General features: G+C 45.8%; 1 protein-coding gene across 1 annotated transcript in view; it reads right to left on the reverse strand.

Annotated features, from left to right (window-relative positions):
* The window catches only part of Scfd2 (sec1 family domain containing 2), a 548,660-nt gene that overhangs the window by 2,243 nt on the left and 530,292 nt on the right, over positions 1-16,125 (reverse strand). Inside the window, exon 8 of the mRNA XM_004627502.2 lies at positions 8,748-8,867. Coding sequence (XP_004627559.1) covers positions 8,748-8,867 — 120 coding nt within the window. The remainder of the gene's footprint in view (positions 1-8,747; positions 8,868-16,125) is intronic.

The raw sequence follows: 16,125 nt of genomic DNA on the forward strand, positions 1-16,125 counted from the left end.
CAAATGTTAGCATTCCCTCATCATCTGTGTACATGGCTCGAACACTGTCTGAACTTGTGCACCTGGAGAGGGCCTCTCTTCATCCCAGTTTTTTTTTTTTTTTTTAATGTATTTTAGTACAGGGTCTAAAGCGTCTTACTACACAGATCAGACTTGTAGTGATCCTCCTGTTTACAGCCTCTCAAGTGCTAGGATTACAGGCGTGCCACCACACCCAGTCTCAGTCGCCTCTCAGTGCACCCCTGGGGTGGGACCAGCACGGAATGCCAGGGATCAAACCCTGGTCATTGTGCCTATCTAAGCAGGTGCTTTAGTCCGTTGAGCTATTTGGCCAGCCCTAACATCCCAGTTCTTTTGCAGGTGAGTGGTAACATTAGCTCCCAGGCCAGGGTAGTCAGCAGGACTGAGCAGACCCTAGCTGCAAATCACAGCTTAGACTTAGAGTTAAGTGATATTTGAGGGCTAGCAAAGGGCATTGTCTGTACCATCACTGCTGCTCCTGTTCTGCTGCTCGTGTGCTTACTGGGGCCACCAATCTGACTATTCCTCACAGGCTTAAAATCCTTTGCTCCTCCTGGATGCCCTTTGCTAGGCCCAAATGTCACTTAACTCTAACTCATTGGCTTCCACTGTCCCAGCAGGACAAGAACTCCACAGCATTGCCTGGAGGATGAGAAAAGGTCCAGTGTGGAAAGTATGGGAAGAACTGCACACTTGTCAGCGGTTTTGCTGTGGCTTTTGTGACTGTGCTACAGACCTCCTTTTCAAACTTAGAAGGTCTAACAACTCTAGAGAAATGCAAGTATGTTCATATATAACATTCCAAATACAGTGTTAGGGAAAGTTCATGGACTCCTAGGGAATTCTGGTGCACAGTTAGGAAACCCATTAAAAATGCATGCATCAAGACACAAGTTCTTTGTGCACTCTCTGGAAGTAGACTCTTCTGAGGTAAGAGAGGCCAGTAGGGGCTAATGAACCAAACAGTCCCCTCAGCATCACTTTCCAGTCCTACCACGCTGGTGGCCCCTGAGATTCTTACTTCTATATAAAGCTGATAGACTCCTCTCCGGCTGAGGTAAGGCTAGTGAAAAGGGCTAGAGTGCACCTCCGAGAGTGTGTTGAGATCCTAGGCAGGACTGAGGAACTCAGAGCACAAGGACTACGGACTCAGCTGAGGCCAACACTTTGAGAGCAACACTAACTGTGCCTCAGTAATCTATCACTTTCAAGTCAGGTTCTGGGCTCATTTCCACCCTTGAGCTGGAACATGAAGACTGGCCTCCTCACATCTAAACAAATAGGTCTCTGCACCCCCATCAGGGAGGGCTGAGTGGGAGGGTAGCTGGGACCCGCTCTGCAGAAGAGAAGAAACAGATGGAAAACAGAGGCTTCTCCTGAAGTAGGTTAGGGGGCCCTAGAGGCAGGGCTGAGCCCAAGAATTCTTCCCACCTCAGCAGTTAAGAGCACAGGGCTGGGAGTGCCAACTGCTGGACGTGAGCTGGCCCACTTGCCAGAGGGCTGACTGAATTTGCTCCATCACTCAGAGTCTCCATTTCTTCATCTGTGAGATGTGAATAAGCATCCACATTGGGAACAAATTTAAACATCTGTGTGGAATACTTAGCACAATGCAGGCTCCAGAGGGGCCTGACAATGAAGTTGCTATCATTGTTTGTACCACCACTGCTGCCCCTGTTCTGCTGCTTGTGTACTCACTGGGCCACCAATCTGACTATTTCTCACAGGCTTAGAGGCCTTTGCTCCTCCTGGCTGCCCTTTACTAGGCCCAATGCCTCCAGAGTGTTTCAGGCCTTCAGAATGGGCTTATGGCTCAGCACCCCTCACCCCACACCCTTGCCTCTACACCCTTTCCCCCATCAGTCCTTCTTCCACTTGAAACTAATTGGTTCTTTGAGGATATGTCCTTATCTGCAGGAGTCCCCTACACATTGCCCAGTGACCTATTCATCCACCTTCCATTGCTCAGGCCCTGACTCCTCCGGCTGGTCTGGCCTTTCTAGACCAACCTCCTCTGAGACTGCGCATGTCCCTGGGCATGCCTGCACTCCTTTTCTTCCCTGGCCTCTCACTGCTTCTTAACACAGTGTTTGATGCAGAGGTGGCCCTGGATTTACAGAGTTCATAATGAACTAAATGCACAGAAGCAAGAGGCCAATAAAGGCAACAGTAGGCTATGGTCAGTAGTAGCAAGGTTTCTCATTCTGGGAGGCTCCTGTAAAAGACTGTCAAGTGACACTGGGCAAATTTGTTTCATATAAACTCAACAAAAAACATACTCTACTAAAATTCCTATTTGAGGTGCAAGCAAGGTCACATTGCTAACATTCACTTGTAGTGCAATAGTTGGTGGTCTTCAAGTATTTTTATATCTTAGGCATTTTTGGCATTCTGACTACTTTTGAGTGTTTTAGATTTTTTTTTCTAGTTTATTCAACTATTGCTGGTTCTGCACAGTCCTTTAAGTTCTAAAAAAATGTTCTTCATATGGGGGAACACTGCCTCAAAATTGGAAAACACTCAGAAGAGCACAAAACAGCCTTATCTGACAGAATTTGAATGCTTTAACCAGTGCTACCAAACTTGTGATAGCAGTCAAATCAACCATTAGCAAATTCCTTTCAGAAAACTGCCTTTTTTTCTCCTTCTTCCTACTCCTCCTCTTCTTTCTTCCCTTCCCTTCCCTTCCCTTCCCTTCCCTTCCCTTCCCTTCCCTTCCCTTCCCTTCCCTTCCCTTCCCTTCCTTATCATTACTATTATTGTGGTTACTGGGATTGAGCCTATGGACTTCACTCTGAGCTACATTCCTAACCATTTCTTTTTTATTTTGAGCCAGGGTCTCGCTAAGTTGTTGAGCTGCATAGGCTGGGCTCAAACTTGAAGTCCTCTTGGCTCAGCCTCCTTGTGTCAGGATCACAGGTATGTGCCACTGCCTGTGAGAACTGCCTTTTCTCAGGCCATGGAAGGCCTGAAGAAAACACCCAGCCAGGACTGGCCTTCATTCCTTGCCCTCTACATAGCTTGAGTTCCCTTGAGTTTTTGCTTTCTCTTTCTCCTTCTTTTGTGTCTTTTCCCCCTTCTATCTTTCCCTCTCTTTCTCTCTCTGTCTCTGTCTCTCTCCCCTCATTCTTCCTCTCTTTGGTTAGTTTTGCCTTTTCTTCTCCTCAGTTCAGAAGGTCAGGGTCAGCTGACAGTGGGCTAGCCTGACACACAGCTCACAGCTCTGGGCCATCCTGCTACCTGCTGAGCTGGAATGCAGCAGTAGCACCCTCTTCCCCTGTGCAGCACAGAGGGTGGAGCCAGGGTTCCCAGTAGTGGTCAGAGTGTGGCCATCCGCATCCTGTCCTATACTGTTGGTGTCCAGAACATGAGGATTACATGTGCAGAGAGAATCTTTGCTGACTGCGATCAATTTTATACTTAACAGGAGAAACAGGGCATTTAGCACAGCCAAATATTTTTTTGTTACTGAAAAGCCCAAATTAGGTGCAGCTTCAAGGCAACTATGATTTAAGTGCTACCAAGTGTTGCTAATGGCAGGCACTTCCATTGTGTAATATCTGAAGACGGAGTGCATTCATCAGCAACAGGTATCTGGGACAAAGCAGAAAAATAACATAAAAGATGCTGGCAGACTGTGAGCCAGCAGTGGAGGACAGCAGATTCCTGAGAGCCAAGCCTCTCCAACAGTCCTGGCCGCACGCCAGTGCTCTGCTCTGTGGTGAACAAGCGACTGTTTGGTGCTTGTTCTCAGCCCACCCCACCGGCACAGGAGCAGCCACCCAGTGTCCATGCCACCACTGTGATTTGCAGGTGGCAGCGTCTTCCTGTTCTATTTCTGCTGAATGCAGAGGCAGCAAGTAGAGCTACGAGGACTGCAACCCTCTGACTTCTAACATTGGGAATCACAGGGAGCAGGGAGTAATTTTTTCTTCCTTTTTCCTTTATATTGGAAAAGACTTTTCCTTGAAGTAAAACACATAGGTGCAGGGATCAACATTCATACTCACCCATATGAAGAGCTGTATTTTCAGTGCATATCACATCCTATCTAACCCCGCGCGCACACATCCTACATACATCTGTGTCATGTACAGAAAAGGTTTGGATGGTTCAACAGAAGGCTGGCCCATTAGATCTTCTGGAAAACTCACGAGCTGTCTGACCTGCTGTCACTTTGCTTCAGAGATCCTAGTGTGTTGGGCTTCAGGCTCTCAGAGCGTGACGTTTCAGATCATCTTTTTACCTTTGTCTCTTCTGATTTTGTGGCTGTTAGTGGTGTCTTTAAAGTCACTCATCTCCCTATAGGGGTTTCTTGTCAATTTAAAAATAACCTGGAGGCAAGTTTGAGGTCTCCTTAAAACCTTAAAATTGTGTGCAAAATTACATGTGCACGAACATATTTCTATATCTATTTTTAAAAAATTCCATCCCCACAAAACATTGAACTGCAGAAAGGTAGAACCACATGAATGTGTGGGTGGGTGACACGCATGTGCCATCTACGAAAAGAGAAGATGGCAGGGCCAGCATGCCCACTTGGCCTTCCCTTTTGCTTGAGCTGGATGTGCCCAGTATTTTCTGGAGGTTCTTCCTTGTTATTTTCTTCTCACAATTATAGGCTTCTGCTGGCCTTGCGGCATCACCTGACTGCAAAGTTCAGCTATCTGGAGCTGTCTGGCAGACAGCAGTGAGGAGAGGGGGCTGCGGGCCCACACAGCTGCATTGCAGAAGCCTGGAAGGCATGCAGTGCGCTCCTCTGGCTGCTTGGGGTGGTCATCAAGAAGTACCTTCCTCAATTGAGTCAGGGAAGAGCACATTTTAGTTAGGAAAGAAGTTTCTCCAATTTGCCTACTTCCTCTGAGCAACCACAGGAAGGGAAAGCAGACGAGACACGAGCACTTTCCAGCGCAGTAGACGGGAGCATGGCTGCTGGTTCCCTGTGGTTCACACTGCCCTGCTTGCTCTGTGAAGAACAATTTGTTTATGCAGGCACCCCAAGGATTTTCTCGGCTCCCTCTGGATGGATGCTCCACAAATGCTGTCCACATCTCAGAGGCAAAGCACTTACCTCCCTGAGAAGTGTGAGCCACCTAAAGGAAGCTCTTCTGCTCTCCTCCCGCAGTTCCTGCCAGTCCATGAGCAGGAGATCTTGCTTGCTGCCTTCTGCCTGCTCTGCTTTTCCATGGACAGTTTATCCTCTGTTCCTTCTACCATGCTAGCCTGCCTTGGAGCCAGCCAACTAAGGAATAAAATCTGTATGAACTTGAACCAAATAAACCTTTCCTCCTTTAACTTTGGATGTTGGGTATTTTGTCTCAGCAATGAGAAAAGTAACCAAGACAGAAGCCATGTGGAGACGATGAGGAGGTGGCCCCAGTTTCCTCTGCATTTATCAGCGCACAACAAGGGGATGGTTTTGGTTCTAATTGTGTGTGAGCAAGGGAGACAAACAGGCTGATGACAGCAGCCACCACCAGCAATGGCCTCAGGTCCATTCCATGCACAAGTGCAGTGGCTGTTGGAACTGAAGAGATGGCCTGTGGAGGACATGGGGCCAGTGTGGTAGTCTACATAAGCATCAGGCAGAGCATGGATCACCCCTATTTGCTTTAAAGTTCTGTGTAGCCTGAGAGCTGGACCAAGTATCATGAATGAGCTCCGGGGAGGCCAGTTAGGCTGTGTCTAGAGAGACAGGTCTCAGACAGATGCCTGCAGACTCAGTGGGCTAAAGTAGGGGGATGGTCCTTACCCCTAGAGATACTCAACAGTAGAGAAGATGGAAAGGGCAGAAGTGCCAGCCACATTTACAGTCACTGCTCCCATGGATCATCAAGCTGGAGCTAATCTCCTAGGCAAAGGTGGGCCTTTGATGGATGGTGTGCTGTACACTGATTCTATCCCCCTACCTGTCTGAACAGGTCCTATATGCTCCCAACAGAAGTTTGAGTGTAGCACATAACAGAAGTGGCACACACTCTATGGGGACTAAGGGGAACTGTTAACTTGATTGGGTTGGAAGTCACCCTGGGGATTAGTAAAGCTCACTTCTGGGTGGATCACAGAGACATTACAGAGGAGGGCACTCTATCTGGTCTCTTGCACTCTTCCCAGCTACCACAAAGTAAACAGTTTTGCTTTGCCAAGTCCTCCCCACATGATGTTTCCATCTCAGAGCCAGTTAACCATGGACTGAAACCTCTGCAACCATAATCCAAATGAAACCTTTCCTCCTATAAGTGGTGGGGATTAGGTAATTTGTCCCAGCAGTGGAAATGCTGAGCAACACACATGCTGTTTCAAATACAGCTCAGACAGCCAGGCCTCATTTGCACAGCACTTCTGAAAGCAGGAAGCTGAGCTCTGCCTTTAGCTGTTGTGCCAGCCATGGGGAAGGAAAGGATGTGCTCAGCCGATGTCACTCCAGCCGGCATCCAGGCAATCCCCTCCTTTTACAAATGTGGAGACAGACAAAGGGCACCATGATACATAATCCACCTGTTTGCCTGCTGCCTTGGGAATCTTCCTAGGGTCTGTTAGCTTTTCAGAGAAGCTGAGCTTTTGGTACAAAGGATAAGCAGCAGTTAGGGCTGCTTCTTAAGCCTAGCATTCTCTGAGATGCTCTTTCTGCAGACTGTGAACAGGGTCAGACAGCAGCAAAGCCACTGTAGATTCTGTGTCTCTGCAGTTAAACTCAGGCCACAGGGCTTTGAAAACGTCTGCATTTTATCCTTTTAACGTGGGGATTACCATGTCTGTCAGGCTGTTACAATGCATCATTGTTCTAAAGAGGTAAGAATTCAGTTCATCATATGAGGGGCAACAGGAAGGGTGATTGCTGATTTTTAAAAAAATCTTATTCAAAAAGGTAATTACTTCCTTAACACTGTTGACAGAGAGGGTCCAAAATGAGGCAGAATTTAATAATTATCATAAACCTCACCATCTGTGACCATAACAGGTAGCAACAATATTAGAAATGGTTATAGCTGACGACTAGTTGCTCCTCTGCTTAAGCCCCCACTCCAGCTCCCTAAATACCCAGCTGCCATTTCCTAGCTGAGTATTTGGACACCGATAGGGACGAGGACCTCTAGACATCACCAGGTGGCCGAGTCACTGAACAGCACAGAACACTTCCACCAAGCCAGAAAAGAACAAAATCCCCACTAAACCACATGGTTTACTGAGCTCCTGCCATGTGCTCAGGTCTGAAAAGCTCCAGCCTGTGTCGTCAAGGATCTCATGCTTGGTTGAGGAGACCTGGCCAGCAAACACACGTTAGGTAGTGAGTAGTCTGGGGCTTCATCACTAGGATGCCATCAGAGATGGACGAAAGACCTGGAGTCACAAGTGGGATGTCAGAAGGGAAAGTAAGTTCCCATGGCTGGCTATGTGGACACACACAAGCATGGATAGAGGCAGGACACAAAGGAACCCAGCCTCCACTTGTCTGGCTTGCTTCTCTGCAGTGGTGTGGGAAGTCCCAGCCCTAGCCAGTACTACACGTGCAGCACTGCATAAAGCTGCCCAGAAGCATGCAGAGGTAACCCTGAGGGCCTGGGAAGAGAGCATCCCAGAAGTAAGACTCAACCAGGAGGTGACGGCTGAGGGGAAGACACCCAGGCTGTTTGTCCTTTGGCATGACAATGCTGAAACATGCCATACCTGGTTCCAGGCCCCAGGACTATGCCTCAGTTACCTAGAGGTAACTAGCCCAATAGTGTACTTTGGTTTTTCCTCCTCATTGTCTTCCTTTTCTGATTCCCTCATTCCATCTCCCTAGCAAACTGGCTATTCTCACATCTGTCCCAGGGTGTCTTTGGGGAATGTACTAAGGCAAAGGTGCTAAATTTTCCTGAGTTACAGCTCTGTCACCCCAGGGGAGTGGAGCCTGCAGGCAGCAGCTCTCCTTTCTGGAAGGCTTTCTCCTGGGTCATGAGCCTCCTTACACCGCTGCAGAGCAGGGCAGATACCAGTGATGACAGTTGCGGGGGAGGGGGCAGCTAAACTAAGAAGCTGTTCTCAGACCTTAGCTGACGGTGGATTCACAACCAACTACACCATTTCCTAGAAGAGAAAGCTGGAGCTTTGCTCTCCCACATTGCTCAACTAGTCAAAGGCAGAGGCAGGATTGGAATTCAGGCCTGAAAAAAATCAGAGAATCTGTGTTCTTTGGGACCTACTGGAACTAGAGAAGAGAAAACTATACTTAGTTATTGTCCTGAAAACACCGTCTCCTAATTTGCACAACTGGGAGGAAGTCCCTGGAGTCACCCCTCAGTTACCTGGGAAGCAGAGCAAACTCCACAGTAACTAAGCACTGATTATAGAAGGTATATGCCCTAAAGAGTCAGCATCAGGAATGGCAGCACCTGGCCTTGGGGACTAGGGGTAGGAAATGACTGGGAAAAGAGAGCTCTCACTCTGCCACCCAACCCATCTGCAGAGCAGTTTATTTTTCACACAACAGGGATTCTACTTCGGGCTCATTTGCTGAGCTTGAGAACTTAATTTGTCCTGGTGAACTGTGCCAAAGTGATGGAAAAGCAGAGGTGGCCAGGGGGTGTCAGCCTGGATCTAGGCAGGAGCATGGCTGGTCCTCAGGGAGACAGGAGAATGCGACATGGGCACTAGCAGGTAGGAGAGGAGGAAGTCAGGGCAGTGCCCCCACCTGCCCTGTCCATTCTCAACTGACTCTCTTTAAATCACCCATGACTCATTACCTGGGTTCCTGGTTTCAGGGATGCCACAAGGTCTTTGATCATTTTGGCTTCAGAGACTGTGATGCCACCCACCACAAAGAGCAGCAGGAGTGGGTGATCACTGGGATGAGGCCGGCTCACCTGTAAAACAGAACACCAGCATCAGATGGAGCCCCAGGGCTCTCACCCTGGTCAAGCAGGTGGGAGACAGAATCTTCATGAAGATTGATTTATGGTACAGAGGTGACCAGGCTTAGTGACCTCACTGACCAGGGTGAGGTACAACATGGCACTTGATTACAGCCTTTTACATAAAGATGTACCAAAAGAAAAGCTCAAGAGCCTGGGCATAAGAGGGACCGTTTATTCCTTAGCATAAGTTTGCTTTTCTTCTTTGACACATAGCTATGTCAATTTCCTTCACGGTGTGCACAATGCCCTATGGATACTATTTTTGTTTGTGTATTTGTTTCTGTGTTGGGTTTCTCTTGACTAGAAACTCAATCAGAGCAGGCCTCAAATCCACCTGGATCCCTGCTGAACTCCCAGTTCACTGAGTGCAGTTTTGGGCATAGACCAGGTACTACACAGATGTCCCTGAACAGAGCTCTTGGCAGATGGCAGCAGAGGGGTGCACCAAGATGAAGGGGGCCAGAGTCCATCCTCAAGGAGATCTCCATTGAAGATGGTCTCAGAGCTCAGGTTATCTGAGGGATTCTTTGGAAAGTTCAGGGTATCAGGCATGCCTTCTATTTATCTTTACTGTTTTCTGTGAGCACCTTAGGGAACAGAAGGAAGGGATGAAAGGGGAATGTACAGAGCTTCCGAATCTGTGGGAAAAGTTGTCAGTGAGACAAGTCCATATTCCCTCCAAACAGCCTGTTCTTTTCTTCTTGACTGCATCTGCAGACCACTTCTTCTAATCCACATGCTGAAATCAACAGCAACCCTGCTATGGTCCCGACCTGGAACTGCTCTCACTGAGGTCACTGATGGCATTATAGCACAGGAGGCAATGGACATCTGTCTACACCTAACAGACATTATTGGGGTATTTATCTCAGCTGATGACACCCTTATTGGCCACCATGATAATACTCTTTTGGTTGTCCTTTCCACCTAACTTTGTTTCATTTCTGATTTTTCTATAGGTTTTCCTCTTTTAGTCTGTGTCTTTAAATGTTAATTTTGCTTGCAGCTCCATGCTTGGTCTTTTCTCTTAATATAACATCCCTGAGGGACTCATTTTCTTATCTGCCTTCAGCCATCTTTTAGTGTTTTTTGTTTGTTTGTTTGTTTTTTTCTTGATGGAACCGGGAATTGAATTCAGGCGCTTGCACTTGCCAGGCAAGTGCTTATTCTACTGAGCCATCTCCCTGGCTCAGCCATCTTTTATACAATTCCCACATCTATGTCTTCAGGTCAAACATCTTATGGGGCTCATTGGAAATTACTATTTAGATATTCAGTCTCTCTAAATCCACCCTACTTTGGAATTTCTCACACCACCACCTTTGCAGTCACCTGAGCCACACAAACTGGAATCATCTTAGGTTTTGACATCTATTACATCTGGATCAAGCCCATTGTGCCTCTCAAAGGCACTGAAAATTGCTAACTCCCACTGCTGCTAAGCCCTAGATTACTGCCCCAGCCTCCTATCACCCCTACTATGCAGTCTCATCTCTGCCTACTAAGGTTTTCAACATACAAATAGAACTGACTATAGTGAGAATGCTAATTATTTTTGTGCATTACTTTTGTAAATTCTCAAAATATCCTCGGAAGGCAAACACAAGTATTACTATATTTTGCAGATGAAGATATTGAAGCAACTACCGTAAATGTGGAGCCAGGCTCAAACAGCTCTAAACACAGCTCTCCACATGCTCAGATACTCTGTACCATTTTTCTTTGCTCTAAGAAGCAAGTTCAAACTGCTTCTTTTAGGATCCTAAGCATGTGTACTGTGGATTTGACTCAGTCTCCATTTCTCCTACTTCATACACATGCAGCCACTGGTGGAGCCATTCACTCACAGTGACTAGTGCCAGAAAGTGTGGTTATTTTTTACTTTTATTTTTTAAACACTTGGTTGGATGTATGTCATTTTTATTGAAGACAGGTACTGGAAAGTGCATTTATCACAAAGGCATAGGTCAATTTATTTTCACAAAGTAAACAAACTGTGTGACCAGCACCCTGAGAACCTCTCAGGCATGTCTTGTCATTATTTCCTCAAGGATAAGCACCATTCTAATACTCAACATGGTTGCTCTGATTTTCCTTGCTCACATATCAGGGAGGTTTTCCTCATTAGTAGCAAGGATCCGCAATCCACAGACACAGTTCGGATCACACCAGTGGCCTCTGGCCTCTCTCTTTCCCCATGGCATTCCATATATTAAATAGTTGGAATATTCCTACACTATACTGACTTACATATCATTAATAGTTTTCTCTGTGTGTAATGCCACTGCCTTTTCTTCTGTTACTCTCTCTTAAAAGCATCCCTTCCTTTGAGAAATTCTCCATCATCCCTTGATTGCTGCCCATGACTGCTGTCACAGACTCCCCTTGGGATCTTGTCATTGGCAAAGCTATCCACTGTTGGATGTACCTGCTTCCTCCTCCAGACTCTGAGATCCTGGAGCCCAGGAACAGGGCACATTTTTCTTATATTGTTAACATCAAGCATGTAAATTACCACATGGTAAACTTTCAGTGTGTGCTACATGAATTAAGTAGATAAATGAATAAATGAGATAAACAGGTAAATAAGAGATAATCTTCTTCTTTCAAAAGACCTTTTAGAGGGTCTGTTTCATGCATAGTTCTTCAGGCAGTGCAACTAACCCCAAGATTCCTCCCAGCCACACAAACAACTGTTGTTTCTCCCTTAATCCTCAGACAGAAATACAATTGGCTCCAGGCTTCAGCATGGTACAGTATGTTCCCTGAAACATATGCTTTCCATAAGACAGTCTGGAATCTAAAGTACATAGCTAGAATGTACTTGGAAGGTTGTATTGGAAAATGAAAAAACAAATGAATAGTAAAAACAAAGAACTGTTTCCTGGGGCTATGGAGTGAGAGAATTTTAGTTGGGTACAAGTAAAGTCCTATGAATGCATGTGAGTGTTTGCTATTTTGGTTTCAGTTTAGATTTACATTTTGACACCAGGCTTTCCTTCAGAGTACATCAAGTCAATAGGCTATAAAGAAGTAAAACCCTTTCCATCTGAGTAACATTTTCTGCATAAACAGTTGAGCATAGCTGAGTCCTGCATGCACCTTAGTTTATGATATGATGCACTTTGAAGATGAAAGATTTAAGCATCATTTTTTGCCAATGCAAATGCACAGATGAGTAAAGCCAGTCAGTGATTTTCCTTTCATTTCTCCAAACCTTCACTGCCTAAGACTTTAAGGCATTGGTTCTGGTCAGAGGAGATGGGTTCCTTTCACCACAGCATCCTGGTCTTTGCAGCAGAGGCTGCCAGCCTTCTCTGTAGGTGTGGGCCTGGGGGGGAGCTCTTTGATGTCCTGATAGGCTGCCAGGCGCAGGGGTTGTCAAGAGAAGGGTTTCTGGAAGCTTTCCAGGAGTTCTAGGAATCTGTTGCCCATTTGTCCCTACATGTGCTCCTTCACTCAGTTTCTCTCCATCGTGAGTCGCTTGTCCCGGACCAGGCAAGGTCAGGTCCTTTACTACCCAGCAATGAGCAATGCTTTGTGCAAAGTAGAAACAGGGCTGCGGGCCTTAAAGGGTACTAAGCTCTGGACAGATTATGCTGACTTAGTAATGGTCCTTGGTAATGGCTTTTATACTAGCGAGAGTAAGTAACACCAGCCCTGCCACCCAACCCTTCATGTTTAGGGCCATATTTCTTATTCATTTATTCATCTACTCAGCAAATACTTATGGGGGCCAGATACTACATGAGGTATCAGGTGCACTAACCAAGAATAAAACCCTACTATCACAGAGCTTATAGTATAGTGCATAGAGAATGAAAATAAGTAAGTACACTGGTAATTGCAGAAGGTGGTAAGTGCTATGGAAGGAAATCAAGGAGGGGAGGGGCAAGCATTATTCTAGGTAATCCTTAGAATCTATGCTGAAAGGGGAAGCACTAATTTATAGGTAAAAACACTTAAGCATGTAGGGTAAATTAACTTAGTTCATGGCCACCATCTCGGTGGCTGTAGGGTCAAGACTAGAATCCAAGTGTCTCATTGTTGAACAGTAAAAGTTCTACCTTGCAATCTATACACTGCCATTAGAAGAAAAATTTTCAAATTAAAAGCATTTTTAGTAGCTTTGATCTCTTAAAACTTTTACTTTTAGTGTTTAGGAATACCAGCTAGTCACCAAGTGGCTCTGGGACTTACTCATGTAGTCACATTGTCCAAAGCTTCCATGCTGCCACCACTGTTGGTTTGCTGAGTTTGGTTTCTTGTAGCATTTGATGGCTTCCTCTTTCCTAAAACTTCTCCATGCCCACCCTCCATTTTCAATGTCCTTCTAGTCTCTGTCCTTTCTTCCTGGGCTCTCTGTAGATGATTCCCTTGCACCCACTTCTCTGTTAGCTGCTTGTTCCTGCATGGTCCCCTCCTAGCACATCCCTGGGCAGCTCTATCCCTGCCCACAGTTTAGTACCTCACTCAGGGTGATGGCTCGAGCTTGCTCCTGTTGGTTCAGGCAGTGATGAACTACACAGCTGCCCCACAGGCTCCCAAATTCCACAAGCCAAAAATACAGGCTACCTTCTTCCCCACTGCTGCTTCCTGATCAGAAATAGTGACTGGGGGCAAGAGTATCATGGTCTTCCCAAACCACTGGTCCTGGACAACTTCCGCTCACTTACCACTGCATCCAATTGATACCCAGTCCTGTGGAATCTACCAAAGCTATATCCCACATTCTTTTTCTCAGCCCAGACTCACCTCCCCTTACCATTCTTGATTCTCCCTTTTTCAGTGCTACCACAGCAATCCTTATTTTTGTCAGAGAATTTCTGAAAATTATTTGATAACACCTCATTATTCTTGGTCAAATTTCAAATCTCAAGCCCCTATGAACCTCGCTTTTGCTCATGTTTGTCTTCACATCCTTTACCTCCCCACACTGTACCTAGGCCTTGGTCATTAGGAGGTATCAGAAATTCCTCCATGTCATCTTTTTGTTCTGACTCCCTGTGGTCTGACAAAGTCCAAGTCCCTGGAAAGCTTCTCAGACTCTCTGATGGAGCTCTTATATGCTTTCATAGCTCAATTTTTCTTCCTTCAATTTTGTTCTCCATTTCCACAACAAATTGTAAGCTATGTGATATAAATTATACGTGGCAAGAAAGCTGCCTACTTAATTCCTATTTCTTTCTTCCTCAAACAGTGATCAGCAGATGCTTTCAGTAATTGTTCACTGTCAGGCAAAGTATAGAGACTGCCGAAGTCAAGTTTTGTTTTTTGCTGAATTTGTTCCAAAATCCAGCTCACTAGGAGTCATGGAACATATTTAATGTTAGACACAAATCAAATCCTTCCTCACAGTACATAGCACAATTAAGAAGAAAACATAAACAACGAGTGTAAACAGTGTTACAAAGAGGAACTCGAGGACTTGTACTCATTTAATCAACAAACTTGAAAGTTGTGATGTTTTCTTCTTGTCAGAAATGCCATGAAATATAATGGCCCTATGCCAATTGTTTTTCTGACTCGTTTGTCTTGTGTGAATAACAAAGAGCTGATTAGACGACTTCACAAGGTACATCCAGCCCTCACCGTTAAAGAGGCTGACAGGAGACTTCACCCAAAGCCTAGCATGTTTATTCTTTGCCCAAAAATATCTTTTATCTTTGCTGTAGAACCGTGTAGGTGTCTGTCCAGCCACAAGTCAAAACTCTTCCTTGTCCACATGGACAAGTGGGTCCCAAGCAGCCCTGTAGACAGTGTGATCCTGCTGCTCAGCCATGGTTGGTTGGACAGAGATTTGAGCCACAGTGGGCCAACAGCAGCTTTTTCCTGAGGAATTAAGATTTGGTCAGATCAGGCTCAGGCAAAGTTGCTCTTTTAAGAAGAACTAAAAGCTGTGACATAGCTACTCAGCCATGCTTTCAGCTAGTATTTATTTAGCACCTACAGTATTTGGGCACTGTGCAGCATCTTCTGCAGGACAGGAGGAGACTTGCAGACTGCATTCTGGTGGCTCTCTAGTTCTCAGTTCAGTCCTTCCTGATGCCCTTGCACTGTTGTCCTTGGGTTCCCTGTAACACCCTCGGTCCTCACAATACACTGTCCTTTTTAAAGTTGCTGCAAATTGCTGGCATGTTAATTGTAACTGAAAGAATTCCATCAGGTACTGCCTCACCCTCAAGCCTTTGGGGGCCCATTGCAGTGCCCTTCCATCTCTCCTGGTGCGCCTTTCTCTGTTGCCTCTTGAGGCAGTGGAGCTATCAAATCAGCTCAGATTCTGGGGGAGGGGTTAGCGGGGGAGCTTCTTTGGTTTTTTTCCACAAACTCTTTGGTTTTTTTTCCAGGTAATTATGGAAAGATAGGAAATGGCATAACAATGGCAAAACGTTCTTTAAAAGCATATAGAAATGGAGGTAAAAGAGCTGCATAGTATTTTAGATAAAATTCAGCCTCCTCATGCTGATTCTGGCAGAGAAAACATCTTGACAAATCATGTTCTTCAGTCAAAACAAGCTGAGGTCCAAACACACGGAGTAGATATAAAATATATTACTTTCAGGAGAATGAAATGCAAACCATGAATTCCAAAAACACATTTTAAAAGTGCTGCTTATTAGACATGCTAGCTTTAAAATTAAATTAATGTTTCAGTGAGAGGGGTAAGGTCTGTTTCAATTTATTTATTTATTAGATCACTATCAAGCTTTTCTCCAAGGAGCTCAAGGTACTCTGTACAGGACTTTAGAAATAGAGAGCAGCCTGGTTACAGAATTCAAGCTCTCCTGGCTGGACAGAATTGCCCCGGTGGGCTTCCCTGGCTACACTCCGAGGCTGACAGCTATACGTGGCAAGCCACAAGTCTATGCTTTGGCTGATAAGGGCACCAGGCTGACTTAAATACTTTCTCTGAACTGCAGAGAGAATGATCTAGTGGGCATCTCTGCTTTTCTCTCCACCTTATTTCATGTACAGGCAGCCTGAGTTTACAAGCAAACTTAGGAAATTCAGGAGAGAAAAGCTCCACAGCTCAGTTTCTTAGCAGGAAGTTCATTCTCATTCTCTCTCCTTTCCTCTCCCTCCTCCCATCCCCTCCCTTCCCTCTCCTCTCCTGGTCTCTTTAGCTGTCTCTCTGTCTCTTTCTGTCTGTCTGTGTCTCTTTCTGTCTGTGTCTCTTTCCGTCTGAGTCTCTTTCTGTCTGAATCTC

Source organism: Octodon degus, unplaced genomic scaffold, assembly GCF_000260255.1.
Source record: "Octodon degus isolate 3935 unplaced genomic scaffold, OctDeg1.0 scaffold00019, whole genome shotgun sequence".
NCBI classification, from domain to species: Eukaryota; Metazoa; Chordata; class Mammalia; order Rodentia; family Octodontidae; genus Octodon; species Octodon degus.